At 44.6% G+C, this 15,235-nt stretch overlaps 1 protein-coding gene across 1 annotated transcript in view; it reads right to left on the bottom strand.

The window, feature by feature from the left end:
- Nucleotides 1-15,235, bottom strand: part of pde4ba (phosphodiesterase 4B, cAMP-specific a) — a 321,113-nt gene that overhangs the window by 7,349 nt on the left and 298,529 nt on the right. The window contains exons 8-11 of the mRNA XM_085982714.1: nucleotides 11,133-11,311; nucleotides 8,849-8,947; nucleotides 8,452-8,616; nucleotides 1,191-1,290 (exon numbers count right to left, since the gene is read on the bottom strand). Of these exons, the coding sequence (XP_085838840.1) occupies nucleotides 1,191-1,290; nucleotides 8,452-8,616; nucleotides 8,849-8,947; nucleotides 11,133-11,311 (543 nt within the window). The remainder of the gene's footprint in view (nucleotides 1-1,190; nucleotides 1,291-8,451; nucleotides 8,617-8,848; nucleotides 8,948-11,132; nucleotides 11,312-15,235) is intronic.

Here is a 15,235-nt window from a genome sequence, read left to right as displayed (position 1 = left end):
TCATATGATGCAGTAACATAGTACCATTTAATATCGCTCATGCAACCATGTGAGGCTGAGATAGTGCTGAGACCACAGTCGCTGTGATTTCACACAACTGGAAAAATACATTTTTGCTTTCCCTTAGCTCAGTATGATTTTCCAGTGAGTATCTCAGCAATACAGACGAGGGAAGCCTCGCATTTGATTTCTATTCTGTGCTGAAATGGTTGATGCCAGCTGGGGCAGCAGTAGAGGTGCTAAAATTAGCCTCATTACTCCTGGGTTAAGGAGAGAAGAGAATTAAATGGTCTGCCAATACTCACAATGAAGGCTCACATGTGCATAATGTCAATTGGGCAAGGTAAAGAGGAGTGTCTAGTGTCTATTGAACTGTGGACCAGTGACGAGTCACGCCTTCTGGATAAGAGGCGAGTGAAAAAAATTAGTGGAGGAAATGTAATAAATCCACTCCTGGCCCAAATTCCTTCATTTGAACACATTACAGGTGAAAGTTATCACACCGCTGGCATGAGTGAATTCTATCTGTTGATACATGAACCATTTATTTTATGCAACCCACCCTGACCAACATTAACCCAATTTGTGAAAAACATAGCACATGATAAATAGAAAAAAAAAGTATTGTTTTCCACAAAAAAATGTTCTCCTCCTCCCCTTAAGGTGATGATTTACATTAGAGTCTGGTTCCACTTGTACCAGCCAAATCTGGCCAAAATAATTATTCTACATATGTGAGCTGAGACAGTGAAATTCAATCTTTGCTCAGCTGATGTCCAAATGCATATACTTTCCACCAGGGGGGAAAAAAACACGTGATTCATCTGCTGCCTTGCACGTGGTGAAGCTGGAGGAGGATCGGATCAGGCTTAGCTGTGATGCCCCTACAGTTGGCACTCAGTCAAGGCTCAGACATGAAGAATGGTCACTTCAGCAAAGACACCTGATGCCTGTGGTATTGTATCCCAGCAAGAAGTCAACACCTTCAGGAGAGATGGGGATTAGGTAAAATATGAGCAAAGAAAGGACATGAGATGATCTTTTAGAAATTTTTAGTCCAATCAGAAATCTGTTAGCAGGAAAAATAACTTCCGAATGGGAGAAAAATGCATAAAAATAAAATACAAAATAAACTATGGAATGTTTGTAATGAAATTAGTGGCCATCCATTTGATAACTAGTGTACTTACTGGTGTTAATTAAAAATTGATTGGAGACACCAGGATGATCCACATCATGGATTGCAGCTGCAAAAATTGCAGCAAGAATCTCGAGGTCGGTGAACACTGCCTGGAAAAGAGAAACAAACAAACATGAATGAACCATGAAAGATAGAAATAATCGCATGTCAACCAATAAGAATCCATACAAGCAAAATACTGCGGATACTAGAAATCAGAAATAAAAACAGAAAATGCTGGAAATACTTAGCAGGTCAGGCAGCATCTGTGGAGAGAGAAACAGAGTTAACGTTTCAGGTCGATGACCTTTCATCAGAGTTCTGCTCCATTCTGCTGAGTATTTCCAGCATTTTCTGCTTTTATTTAATAAGAATCCTTAGCGTCTTTCACTTCAAACACTACTTTGCAAAGGTCGCCTTGTGGAAGATAATTGCTGTATTTACTGCATCTGAGGAATAAAAGGATGACACATGGGAGTGCAGCACACTGCAGTGCTAATGTGCAAGACCAGGGCCATGGAGGAGAGGAGATTCAATTGCCTGTTCTACTCACTCCCTGATCTCATGTGTACTGCCGTGGGAAAGCATCAGCTAGCTACTAGATGTTTCCCCACGTGGATAGAGGAAAGATCAGAGGGAGAGCCATCCATAGGAAATGTTCTTATGCACTGCCTCAATCAGCTCAGAGCAGCATTGGTGGAAGCCTGGTTCCTGTCTAGTCCATGAAGACCAAAGAAAAATCATGTTAAAAAAAGACAGTACCCTCAAATTAAAAAAAAATATTCTCTAAGCTGACTTGAACAAATCCTAATAACGTGACCAATATTACCCATAACAATGTGTTGGTTTCATATTAATTAATCCCCAGAATGCCACAAAATTTGGATCAAAAGCAAACAACTTCCACTTATATAAAGTTTTTAACAGAAAAATGTTGCAAGGCTCCAATCTAGTGTGGCAACCTAATGCACATGCAAATGGACACAGAGGGAATTCAGGTTACATAGGCATGTGACAGATTAGGAGAAACATATCCTGGTGATAAACAGGGGACAGGGAGCAGATGATATGAAAGAGTCCAAAAGTTAAAGTCTGAGGACCTATGAGATGAAGTTGACTTGTAGACAGGGTGGAGTCAGCTTGGAGCATCCACGAACCAGTGTCCAGGTTCAGAGACAGCTGTGCAGAGAAAATGGGTCCATAAGCCACTCAAGAAGCAGAGTATCAGTGGGCGTGCTGATGGAGGTTGTCCCGTGCAAGCAAGAAGGAACGGAGAGTTAACTATGAGCCAGCAGAGGTTGATCCAGGGGGTCCAGTAGAGATCCAGAGACTTCAAGTGTTAGCAGTGCGCACCAACGGATCAATCATACCAGTGAGAGTGAAACCCAAGGACCATGAAGAATGGAGTGCAGGAAGCCAGGAGAGGATGAAAGGATCAGTGCAGGTAAGGGAGCTGGTCCAAAGACCAGTTGCAGCAGGAACGTTAGGAGCCAGTCCAACCCAGATAAGTGATAGAGGTTTTCTGAAGTTTGAGTGGAGAGCAGTAAAACTGAGATCATTCCGCAGCATAGAATTCAGAGCTGGATATCCACCAACAGGAATTAATTAGTCGTAAGCTCAGTGTAGATTGACAATTCCCAGTAAAGGAGCAGGAATCTGATCCTGCAGAAGCAGGCCAGGTACTGGAAGAGGCATAGGTTAACATTTCAAGTGGAACCCTTCATTAGCATAGTTCTGATGAAGGATCCCAAAGTTTCCAGCATCTTCTACTTTTATTTTGTATTTCTAACATTAATGTTTTTTTTTCCAGTTGTAATGCCATGTTCAGTAGTATAGGTTGTTATTGAAAGATTCTTTAAAATGTAATGAGTTAAAAATTATGTGCACTTTTCATGTGAAGGTCTTTGGAGACATCTATTTAATGTACCCACAGACACAAACATTAGGTTCAGTCAGCTTTGCTTTCTAAGTCACAGGAGTTAATGTGTAAAGTCTGACATTTCCTTGTCTTGGATAAACAAGCCGAGTCGCAGAACGATACTGATGACTGTCTCCAGTCTGTCTGTCCTTATTAGCTGGAGGAAACGGTTTCCACTGGACTAGAAGTGAGCCATGGAAGCCTGCCATTGCCAAGTTGGCTATTTAAAAGGGTACTGGTTTCATTTAGAAAAAGCAATTGGCAAAATTTTATTTACCCAACATTTTACACAGTATTGCAAGTTATGTTGAAATCCATCACTCAAAGGCTTGCTGAATAGCTGTTGGTAAACGCAGCACCCGGTGTGTTACTGAATGATAGAGGTCTATATATGTGGTGAACTAGGTGATCTCAGCTAGGTCGGTGGTAGGAGGACTACAATTAGCTTCAGTGTTCCTGGGCTTGGGAGAGGGGGAAGAAAATCAACCAGGGATTTTATTTTGATAGCAAAATACTGCAGATGCTGGAAATCCGAAATAACAGAAAATGCTGGAAAAACTCAGCAGGCCAGGCAACATCCGTGGAGAGAAATTAGAGTCAACGTTTTGGGTCAAAACCCTTTGTCAAGACTAAAGAGGCACAGGGAATGAAATAGATTAAGAGGCCAGGCTGGGAGAGGACAAAAGAGGAGACATGGAGACATTAAGAGGTATTCAAAATGAGACGAGATGGTGATAGGACTAGTGGAGACAAAAGACAGCTCTAGATTAGGTGTGAAATGCACTGGCAGAATGGGAGACAGCTGCCATGTGAGAGAGAAAAAAAGGGGGGGGGGGGGGGGAAAGGCCAAAACAAAGGTGTGGATAAAAAATATAAGTAAAAATGTAATAGGGGCTGAGGTTATGATCGGAAATTGTTGAACTCGATATCGAGTCCGGAAGGCTGTAAAGTGCCTAATCGGAAGAGGAGGTGCTGTTCCTCGAGCTTACGCTGAGCTTCCGTGGAACAATGCAAGAGGCCGAGGACGGCGAGGTCCAAGTGGGAATGGGGTGGTGAATTGAAATGACAGGCGACCGGAAGCTCGGGGTCACCCTTATGGACTGAACGGAGGTGTTCCGCAAAGCGGTCACCCAATCTGCGTTTAGTCTCCCCAGTGTAGAGGAGACTGCATCGTGAGCAGCGAATACAGTATACTAGATTGCAAGAAGTACAAGTAAATTGCTGTTTCACCTGGAAGGGGTGTTTGGGGCCCTGGACAGTGGAAAGGGGGGAGGTACAAGGGCAGGTGTTATATCTCCTGCGCTTGCACGGGAAGGTGCCATGCGAGTGGGAAGGGGTGCTGGGGGTGATAGAGGAGTGGACTAGGGTGTTTCGGAGGGAGCGGTCCCTACGGAATGCTGAAAGGGGAGGGGAGGGGAAGATGCGTTTGGTGGTGGGATCACTTTGGAGGATTCGGAAATGGCAGAGGATGATCCGTTGAATGTGGAGGTTGGTGGGGTGAAAGGTGAGGACACGGGGAACCCTATCGTGGTTCCGGGAGGGAGGGGCAGGGGTGAGGGCAGAAGTGCGGGAGATAGAACGGACACGGTCGAGGGCCGTGTCAACCACGGTAGAGGGGAATCCTCGGTTGAGGAAAAAGGAAGACATGTCGGAAGCACTGGTGTGGAAGGTGGCATCGTCGGAGCAGATGCGGCGGAGACGGAGAAACTGGGAGAATGGAATAGAGTCCTTACAGGAGGCGGGGTGGGAGGAAGTGTAGTCCAGGTAGCTGTGGGAGTCAGTGAGCTTGTAGTGAATGTTGGTCAATAACCTATCCCCAGAGATGGAGAAGTCGAGGAAGGGAAGAGTCAGAGATGGACCATGTGAAGGTGAGGGAAGGGTGGAAATTGGAGGCAAAGTGAATGAAATTGTCTAGTTCAGGGTGAGAGCAGGAAACGGCACCGATACAGTCATCAATGTATCGGAAAAAGAGGTGAGGGAGGGGACCCGAGTAGGACTGGAACAAAGAGTGTTCCACATATCCCACGAAAAGGCAGGCATAGCTAGGACCCATACGGGTACCCATAGCAACACCTTTGATTTGGAGGAAATGAGTGGAGTCAAAGGAGAAGTTGTTCAATGTGAGAACAAGTTCAGCCAGGCGGAGGAGGGTAGTGGTGGATGGGGACTGGTCGGGCCTCTGTTCAAGGAAGAAGCAGAGCGCCCTCAGGCCATCCTGGTGGGGGATGGAGGTGTAGAGGGATTGTACGTCCATGGTGAAATTCTGTTTGCTATCCAATGATTCTTATTGGAAAGTGTGTAAAGACTGGGAACAGTCAGGATCAGGTTTAATTGTGATGCTGCACACAGCTTAATGGCCTGCCAACACTCGCTGTCCAGGCTTACACACAAAGATTAGTCACTTAGGCGAGATACTGGAGAGCCACCAGCACTTTGGAATTGAACCTCTAGCATGAACCATTACCTCAGGAAAGGAGGGGAGAAAAGAAGAAAAAAAATCGATTACTGGGTCATGAAAACATCACTTCATCAGTTGTACATGATATTACTGTGACAACAATGCTGTAGCTCCTCCCTGGTGATAGACAATTCTCCTTTGAGAAGCCTTTCAATGGTGAAATCCAAACCAATTAAAGCAATCAGACAGTCTTTACATTCCAAAAATGTACATTTTTAATAAAGGAAACTAAAAATTAGGTTACTCAAATGAAGAAAATCCAATTTAAAAAAGCACAGCACTGCATAATAGGATATCAGCAAGGTTTAAATAGTTCCTACATTGCAACAGTGACTACACTTCAAAAAGTAACTCATTGGCTGTAAAGCTCTTTGGGACGTCTAGTGGCCGTGAACGGCGCTATATAAATGTAAGACCCCGATTTTCAGCTTGTGTGGGAAATGGTCGGGTTTCCCCGAATGTGGGGTTTCTGACACACACACACAAAAGTGTCAGCCAGCTCCACGCAATTTTCCCTGAAGTGGCCAATTAATTCCCAGCATGTGGGAAGCCTTGCTAATTGTCCAATTCGAGTCAGAAATCCCCACAGTATGATGTCATCATTCGTGGTGCTTTCAAGGTCCATAGCAAGCACTGCATCCTCTGAAGGCTTCCAAACGAACCATACAGGAAGACAGAGGAGCCTGCAGCAGCTGTGGCCAGTGCCAGACCCCGAGCTGCCTCCAAATTCGACGAGGCTTCACTGCAGGCATTATTGGATGGGGCAAGGGCCCACAGGGAGGTCCTCTTCCCTAGGTCAGGGAGGAAGAGGCCTCCCACTGAGACCAATGCTGCATGGATGCAGGTGTCAGAAGATGCCAACTCACTGGAGCCACCAGAAGAACCTTGGGATTACATCTCTAACTCCTTCCTTTACTCCCCCACAGTACCATCCAGAGCCCCCGTCCTCACTGTGGAGGAGGAAGAGGCTGTGCAGCCAGACTCCTCAGAGGAAGCTCCAACCTCTGAGGGCGCAGCATCAGCAGAAGTAAGCGCACCCAGCACCAGCGCAGACACTCACACTTCGGGGGGACCTTCGGGACATAGAGTAGTGTTGTCACCTGGTGTTTCACAGCTCACAAGTGAGCCTCAGCAGATTCTGGAGACAGGGACAGCAGTGGAGAGTCCTCGTCGGAGGGCGCAGGACTCTGCCAGCACAGCTCAGCTGCGCTGCATGTCGACCCTCTGCCTCTGGGTCCATCCGCAAGAGAAGAGGTGATGGATCTCCATGCACAGATGCAGGAGTCTCTGGCAGGTTTTGTCTCCAGGGTCGCTGCGAGTGTGGAGCGAATGGAGGAGTCCATAGCGACCATGAGCAGAGCCTTTGTGGAGTCATTGGCGCATGAACGCATCACCATGGAAAGGTTGGCAACCTCCATGCAGGAGATAACTCGCCAGGGTACGGAAAACATGGTGAGTGCTCATAAGAGAATGACATCTCTTGAGGAGCGTTGGCCATCTGTTGAACAGAGAAACCAGATCTTAATGGAAGTCCTTCTGAGTAGGACTGCCAATGCAGAAATGGGTCCCACTGGCCCTCTAAAGTGCAGCAACGTGCTCTCAAGCCACTTCCAAGTGCTGGCCCCTTCTGGCCTGTGCAGCTTCAGGTGAGTGAGCAGCAGCCTGGTGCTCCTGGTAATCATCCTGCTGTTCCTGGTTCTGCTGCTGCCGCCTCTGCTGTTGGAGATCCTCTAATGCCAGGAAGGGAACGTCCCAAAGGCCTCCCAAGCTTCTGGCAGATGCCTCCATTGAGGGGGCGCTGAGTTAGGGTGGTGAGAGGGGCTTCCCAGGAGCTCACACTGGAGAAGTGTGTGAGGCTCCAACTTTCTACAGCTGTTCCTAAGCCTTCAAAAAGTTCCCCCAAGCCTTCATCAACAAGGTTCTGCAGCCTGCAAATGCTGCCGCCTCTTTAAATCTCTTCAGCCCTCATTGACCTGCAGCTGACAGCAAGCAAGCCAACTCTCATCAGCGGGGTTCCCCGCAGGCGTGTTTGATGTGGGGAAAGCCCCAAAGTTGCATCGGCCCCGGAAAATCTACCCCCGGCCGCCTGGAAAGCCGCCCAACGGCGGCCAGAAAAATCGACCCCTAAGTCTTTCTTTTTTTAAATTGCAGTTATAAAGCACTTTCAGATCCTTTGTCCCAGTGTTACACAGCCAATTAATTACTTTTGTTGAAGTGTAGTCACTGTTGTTTTGTATGCAAACAAAGCAGCCAATTTGCACCCAGTAGGATCCCACAAACAGCAATGAGATGAATGGCTGGTTAATCTATTTTGGTGGTGTTGGTTGAGGAATGAATGTTGGGCAAGACACGTAGAGAACTCCCTGCTTTTTTTCCCCAAAGGAAGTGTCATTGGATCAGTTATGGCCACCTGAACATCAAAACATCACACAACTGATAATGCAGCATTCCCCCAGTACTGCACCGAAGTGTCAGACTAGATTATGTGAGGCGTTTGACCACACAACTTTTTACTCAGATGTGAGTGCTACCACTGAGCCAAGCAGACACCTGTAGAAGAGATGAAGTAAATCATGAAGTAGTGGTTAAATGATGCTGGGGTTGGGTTTTAAAGGCTGGGCATTATAGGAGAATGGAAGAGTGAGTGTAAGTCATTTCACAGTTTTGAGGTCCTGGTAAAGAGTTAGAAGAGAAGGTGCAATAATTCTTGATTTCAACATAGAGAATTTGGAGAAGTGAAAGAGGATTTGGAAACAGAATGGTTTAGTCCCGATTCATTACATTACACTTCAATAAAACTTAATTGGCTGTGAAGCACTTTGGGACATCCTAAGGTTATGAAACGCTCTATATAATTGCAAATTCTCTCTTTCTTGGTCTTTAAGGTGTACTTACGTCTAGTGCCGGAGTAGAAAGAAGAATGTGCGTAGATTGTGCAACATCAGCAGCATGCAGGCTGTTATGGTAGGCCACATCCCCATGGTAGTGATCTTCCAGTGTCATGATGTACGTTACAAACGTGTCTACAGGGATCTGAAATGTCTTCAGCAAATCCCTCTCCTGTTGAAAGTAATTTGCAAAATGCAGATTTGACTAATTTGTATAGAAACATTTGCATGTCAAGTTGGAATCAATTTAAAAAACAAAATCATATTGTGCTACAGTTCATTTGAACTTTATCTTGTGTAGAAAATGATCTGTCTTACATTTTATTAACCAGTGCAATGAAATATCATATCCTAAAGTTGGTGGCAATCAGACCAGAAATAATCAGTATTCTTTGCCCAATTACCTGGAAGATGGTGTACATAATGCACGTGAGCGGTCTATTGTTTGAAAACTCCGCCACTTTAAATATGTTAAGGCCCCACTTATTCAGGTCATCCAGCTCCTGCAAAGACAAGGTGAAATATAGTAATTACTAAAGAATGTCTGAAATATTTATTAAACTTCATATTGAAATATTGCAATTCAGACAAAATTCCCAGTTTTTATCCAATACATTTTACTGTAACGATTACATTTCTATAATGGAAATACAATGGTTTTGAGGTGATTTGCTATGGAGATTAGTCTTGCAACTCATGTACGAGTGCAGATTGTGAATATTGATAGGTTACTTGAGCATGGGGTGGGGAAAAGCAGACAAGCCAAATCCTTTATTCACACAACGTCCACACTTTGTAACAGGAGCTGCTGGATAAGGATCATGAGTGGGAACCCTGATTTTTCCTTCCTTTGGCCAGGTGCTGAGGCCAACTGTAGTACTTTCATTGCTACTCTGGCTAGGTTTAGCTCATATGTACAGACCAGGAACTGAAATCTGGGACCTTCCTTGTCCTTATGGCTATATCTGTATTTCCCTAGCAAATTGTTCAGGGCAACCCCGGCCCCCACCCACCCCATTTTACCTCCTTACGAGAAATCAAATATCTCCGATTTACTCACTCTCTATTTTTCCAAATCATTGCAATCTCAAAACCGCAGCCATGCCCAGTCACCGCATTCTCAGTTTAAAAAAGCCAAATTAGATGTCAAAAAGCAGATGTTTTGTGGCGGTCTTATTCTACAGTTGATGGTCATCAATGCCTGTTGGCCTTCCTCACCCTTGCTTGTGCTCAGTTTGAAGTTGAGCTTCAAGAGATGAAGAGTGAAGGCCGAGACAGATTTCCAAGCTGCACTGGAAACAAAAGTATTATTAACTGGGACCCAGAATCAGCATAGTTAGAAGAAAATTCAGACCGACTGATATGACAAAACTGACAGTGGGGCATATTGCCAGTCTTTTCTGAAGTCAATTTGTTGCTTATACATTGTTGTACATTCTTCTTCTTGTTAGGCAGTCTCTCGGAACAGAGGATGACTTGCTTCCACATTAAAAATGAGCTCGCAGGTGACTGATGAGTCCAATGCAGGACCTACAGTCTCTGTCACAGGTGGGGCAGACGGTGGTTGAAGGGGCGGGTGGGTGGGGTGCTTGGGTTGACGTGCGCTCCTTGCGCTTGGCTTCCACTTGCTCCCGGCGAAGAGACTCGAGGTGTTCGGCACCTTCCTGGATGCTTCTCCTCCATTACCAGCATGAGCAACAACCGTCCTGGTGCTTTCATTGTGAGGTTTTGTAAAAGAGCCCATTTGCTCCTTTGTCGATTGTTATTGAAAGCATTATTAACCAACGTGAAATTGAGACACGCAGACTAGTAAATCTCCAAGTTTGATTTCAGTTCTTTGCTAACTCAGCTAATCTCAACTAATGTGCTGCTTGGACGTTAGTTGGCTTCAGAGCCTTGGGTTAAAATGGGGGAAATGCAGCCACAGTTCCCACTCCTGATTGCTACTCAGTGACAGCTGCTGGAAAGCTCCATGTGGATGTCTGGTCAGGACAGGATCAGGCTCAACTGTGAAAACACAGCGTCAGTTTCCACATGTACGCAGACAACACTCACCTCTACCTCACCACCACTTCTCTCGACCCCTCCACTGACTACATTGTCAGGCTGCTTGTCTGACATCCAGTACTGAATGACCAGATATTTTCTCCAATTAAATATTGGGAAGACCAAAGCCATTGTCTTTGGTCCCCGCCACAAACTCCGTTCACTAGCCACCGACCCCCATCCCTCTCCCTGGCCACTGTCTGAGGCTGAACCAGACTGTTCGCAACCTTGGTGTCATATTTCACCCTGAAATGAGTATTCGACCACATATCCGTGGCATAACTAAGACCGTCTATTTCCACCTCCGCAACATCGTCCGCCTCCACCCCTGCCTCAGCTAATCAGCTGCTGAAATCCTCATCCATGCCTTTGTTACCTCGAGATTTGACTATTCCAATGCACTCCTGGCTGGCCTCCCATGTTCTACCCTACATAAACTTGAGGTCATCCAAAACTCTACTGCCTGTGTCCTAACTCGCACCAAGTCCCATTCACCCATTACCCCAGGCTCCCGGTTAAGCAACGACTCGATTTAAAAATTCTCGTCCTTGTTTTCAAATTCCTTCATGGCCTCTCCCCTCCCCATCTCTGTCATCTCCGCCAGCCCCACACCTCTTCTACAAATGTAGGTTTGCTTTATACCTTGGAAAGAAACTCCTCTGAGTCAGTTTTGACAGCAAATCGGGGGATGCTGGAGTCCGTGAGACTGGAACTGTGCATCAGTTTTTTCACTCCACTGATCTGTGTCATGAGTTGCTGCTTTTTCTTCTTGTCTCTGTCCTTCTGTGTGGGGGAGGGCATCTCCACATCATTCTGCTTGTCTGTCAGGAGAGAATAGAGCATTAGACACTTTGGATTAAATAGGAATTAAAATATAAAAAACACCTGTAGCTTTTCTTTCAGAAGGGACAAAGTCATTTATGAGGCGAAGAGTAAAAGTGGAGTCAGATTTGCAAGCTGCACTGGAAGCAAAGATATGAAGTGGGTCCAGAGTCAGCAGCGATAGAAGAAGTTTAGATTTAGAGCAAGATGCAACTTTGTCAGGGACGCAAAACAAGTGGTAATGGATCGACTGCCTGTTACACACCTACCTCGCCCAATTTTCTTTATGGTGGGGGGTTGGTGGAGAGTTGGGCAGGTGTATAATGGGTGACCCCTGTTGGATTTTACCCTAATTAAAACCATGGGATTCACGATGGAGCAGATTGTCCATCCTTTCTAAAAATCAATTTTTTGGGCGACAGTCCCAATGACTTTTTAAAAAAATGTTTTCTGTTATTTTACAATATTCTCTGCTGAAGGTGGTAGCTCACACTTGTGTTAGTTTCCATGGGCACCAGCTGCTCTCCTGTGCTTTGCCCAAGTAGTCACTCTTTACTGTCAACAAGCTATTCACCTTTGGGGGCATCATAGTCCAGCCCATTTTTTTCCACCTGATTATCTTGTGATCTCAGCCAGGTCGGTAGCAGGGCTCTAAAACTGGCTTTAGTGCACCTAGGCTACCAAACAAAAAAAACAAAAAATGTTTCCACTTCTGCTCATTAGCTGGTCGTGTTGTGTGTGAATATTGGGTTAGGGCAGGATCCAGCAAGACTATGATGCTACCTATAGCCATGCAAGTAAGCTACTGGTGCATAGCCAGCACCTATAGAACTGTATTCTTGCCTGTTGAGCATCTTCAGATGAAAAGAACAAATTAGCGATACTTCCACAAAAAGGATACTACAGTTCTTTACAAGCCAACTTTTCTTAAATGATTGATCAGCATTCAACAAGAAGTTTTTTTAAAAAAAAGACAGTTTGATTGTAAGGGTCCAATTAGAACAATCATTTTTTTCTTTTCCTTCTCTATTATGCAATAATTATGAGGCTAATAGTAAGATATCTTCACTTCACTAAATGATGTCAATGCCTTTCAGCAACTTTTACCACTAAAAACTGGATTCGATTTACTTACAGCTGAAAATTTGAGATATGTCTTAATGAAAAAAAATCAAAGAAATTATTATTTCCTAAAAACAAGACAGTGAAGGGATATTGTAATATAGCTCCTAATGTTCATTAGCATTCAGAATGGCACCATGTGGACCAGGGAATGCAACACACATGTTAATTAAGTCAGGGGTCTCCTCTTTTTATGCCTTTTTTCAAAGTGCTTTTGAGGAGAACCATTTCATCTATTACAGTTACATATTAAATCCCATAATCTCATTTTAATACAAGGTATATCTACTGAGTCTGTACAAATCTTAAATTCAACACCAGAGCCCATCAGTTTCTCTTCAGACACATTTTGAATTGATGACATCCAACTGCTGTTTTTCATCTACTACTTAGGTGACAGATCATTATATTCTTTGGACTACATGGTGTTTAATCAACCAGAATGATTTATACACTAGAATTCATAGGCTCTAGTCACCATCCCGCTCAACTTAATTAAGGCCCCTTGCAACAGAAAGCAATTAAGCTGAACCAGGTTGCATCTAAGCAGCACATCACGAATGCACTATTCACAAACATCTTGTCAAACTGACATTAATGGATGCTTTTTCCCTGTACAGACTATCAATGGATTAAGTGGAGGGCTTCCCTATTCAGAGGCTCCCTTGACAAATTGGGTGCTGATGGTGAGCAGCTGCAGGAAAGGTTAATGGCATTGTCACAGCAGTAATCCATCATCTTTTAAATGAGCATAGTTACAGATCTATAGTTGGATTGACTAAATAATGGCAGCGCTAAGCCTGAGCTATCACAATCAGCGATGACTCGGTAAGCAGACACTGAACAGTGAAATTGGGAGGGAAGTCCCAGGGTATGTCCCAATAGGAAACAGCACCTTGTAGGAGAGATGGGGAGAAAACTGGAGGGCAGAGAAAGAAATTCATAATCACAAGGTATCTTAACCAGTAACCTACCAACAGTGATATTTAGTGAACGCTTGATGATCAGCGGATGGGAATTTAAAAAAAATCAATTTCAAAAGCACAGTAAGTTTCTATGAAAGGAAGATTTGGAATGGCCCAGATGTTTGGATTTCCCAGATGAAATGAGACTCCATCGAATCCTGTTTTCCATGGCAACAAGGAAATGGAGATGTGGGTAGAAAACTTGCGTCCCATCTGTCACTCCTTTGGGGGATGCATTTAATGTTTAATGTACACAAGATGGGCTGTCATGCATTAGCATTGCTGGTAGGGTATCAAGTCATGGGATTTGTTCTGCCCCATTGCAGGAGGGTACCTATCGTCAATCTAATGCTGTTGTGACTCCCTAGCACAGTGTAGGTGATCTCCCAATACAGATTTGCCCTTGGTAGATATGAAATAAATAGTACAACAGTCCACTGTGAAAATACTGGTAATTCTTTAAAAAGTAATTACACCCCAGTCTTGCACTGTGTATATTTAGTAAAAGAATATTTATGCAGAGGTAGTTCTTCAATTATTTTTTTTAGTAGGTTCACACCAGGTACCCTGAATACAAGAGATGTAATTTATGCACTCTGCAAGCAGCACTGAAAGGGCTGGGGGCATACAAACAGAAGATCCCATGGTCTGTGCCAAGTTAGCTGATCTCAGTAAGGACCGATACTGGGGCAGTGCTTCAAATTGGCCTCAATGGTGCTGGCGAGGGGGGAAAAAAACCCAGCCACAATGTCTGCTCATCACTCAGTGACACCTGATTAAAAAAGTGTACACGTCATTCAGATCAGGTTGAGGCTGGGCTGTGATGGCCTTCTCGTTAAATAGCCTGTTGAAACTCAGGCCAGAATTTTAACTTGGTGGTGGCTGAATTTAATGGCAGGGCCTGATTAACATTTTGTTTCTCGGTTTCCCACCTGCAGCCAGCCAAATTGAGTGGCTGGCTGTTGGGCGGAATCGGAGATCGGGGGGGGGGAGAAAAGGAAAGAGAGAGGTGTGAAGGCCGGGGTCCGGAGGGCAGAGGATTGGAAGGCCGGAAGGGGGGTTCGGGGGCAGAGGATGGGAAACCCGGCCAGCCAGAGTTAAATTTTAAATGGAGCTTCAAAAATGAGGCACTCTGTCTCATTATAACATTTGACGTGCCCACCTGCCTCCTGGGAGCGGGTTGGCCGCCTGCTCCGCCTCCATTAAAACCGGAAGTAGGTGGATTCCAATTTTTAACCTCCCACCAGACCCAACCCACCCATCTTTTGGGGTTAAAATTTCCCCCCTCAATGTCTTGGCTCACATATGAAAGATGACCAGTTAGGCATGGTACCCGAGGACTGTCACCAACTATGGAACTGTGCTGTGGAAAGAGTCAGCTCCTTCAGGAGACAAAAGGAAAAAAGACGGGAGGGGGTTGGCACTTTGGTGTTCACTATTTAGGATGAAGCCACGTCAGAAGAAACACACATCATTTTCTGTTATGCAATGATGCATTTCAAATCATGTCACTGCGTCATGTTTGGCAAAAGCACATTTTTGTGTGGTGCTGATTAGGTCTCCAAAAGGACTGTTCTGTAGTGTTCCTGCAGGAAACATTGCATTCATTAACACTAATCTTATCAAAAAATATTTTTCATTCTGGCTCAGTATAAATTCCTAACTTATTTGACTTCAGGATCAGAGCTGTTCATTTTTTTTTGCTGAACTATACCATTTCATCAAGACTTTCTTGGTGTACTTCAACTAATTCTTTAGTACCTTTAATATCTTCAGAAAAACTAGCTATATTCAAAAATAGGCATCTAACTTTTAGTAAAACTTATGAATGTATGG

This window comes from Somniosus microcephalus, chromosome 3 (assembly GCF_052327205.1).
Source record: "Somniosus microcephalus isolate GS21.2 chromosome 3, FLI_Smic_1.0, whole genome shotgun sequence".
Taxonomy (NCBI): Eukaryota; Metazoa; Chordata; class Chondrichthyes; order Squaliformes; family Somniosidae; genus Somniosus; species Somniosus microcephalus.
Note: the sequence above shows the minus strand (reverse complement) of the source record. Positions and strands in the feature narration are given on the sequence as shown.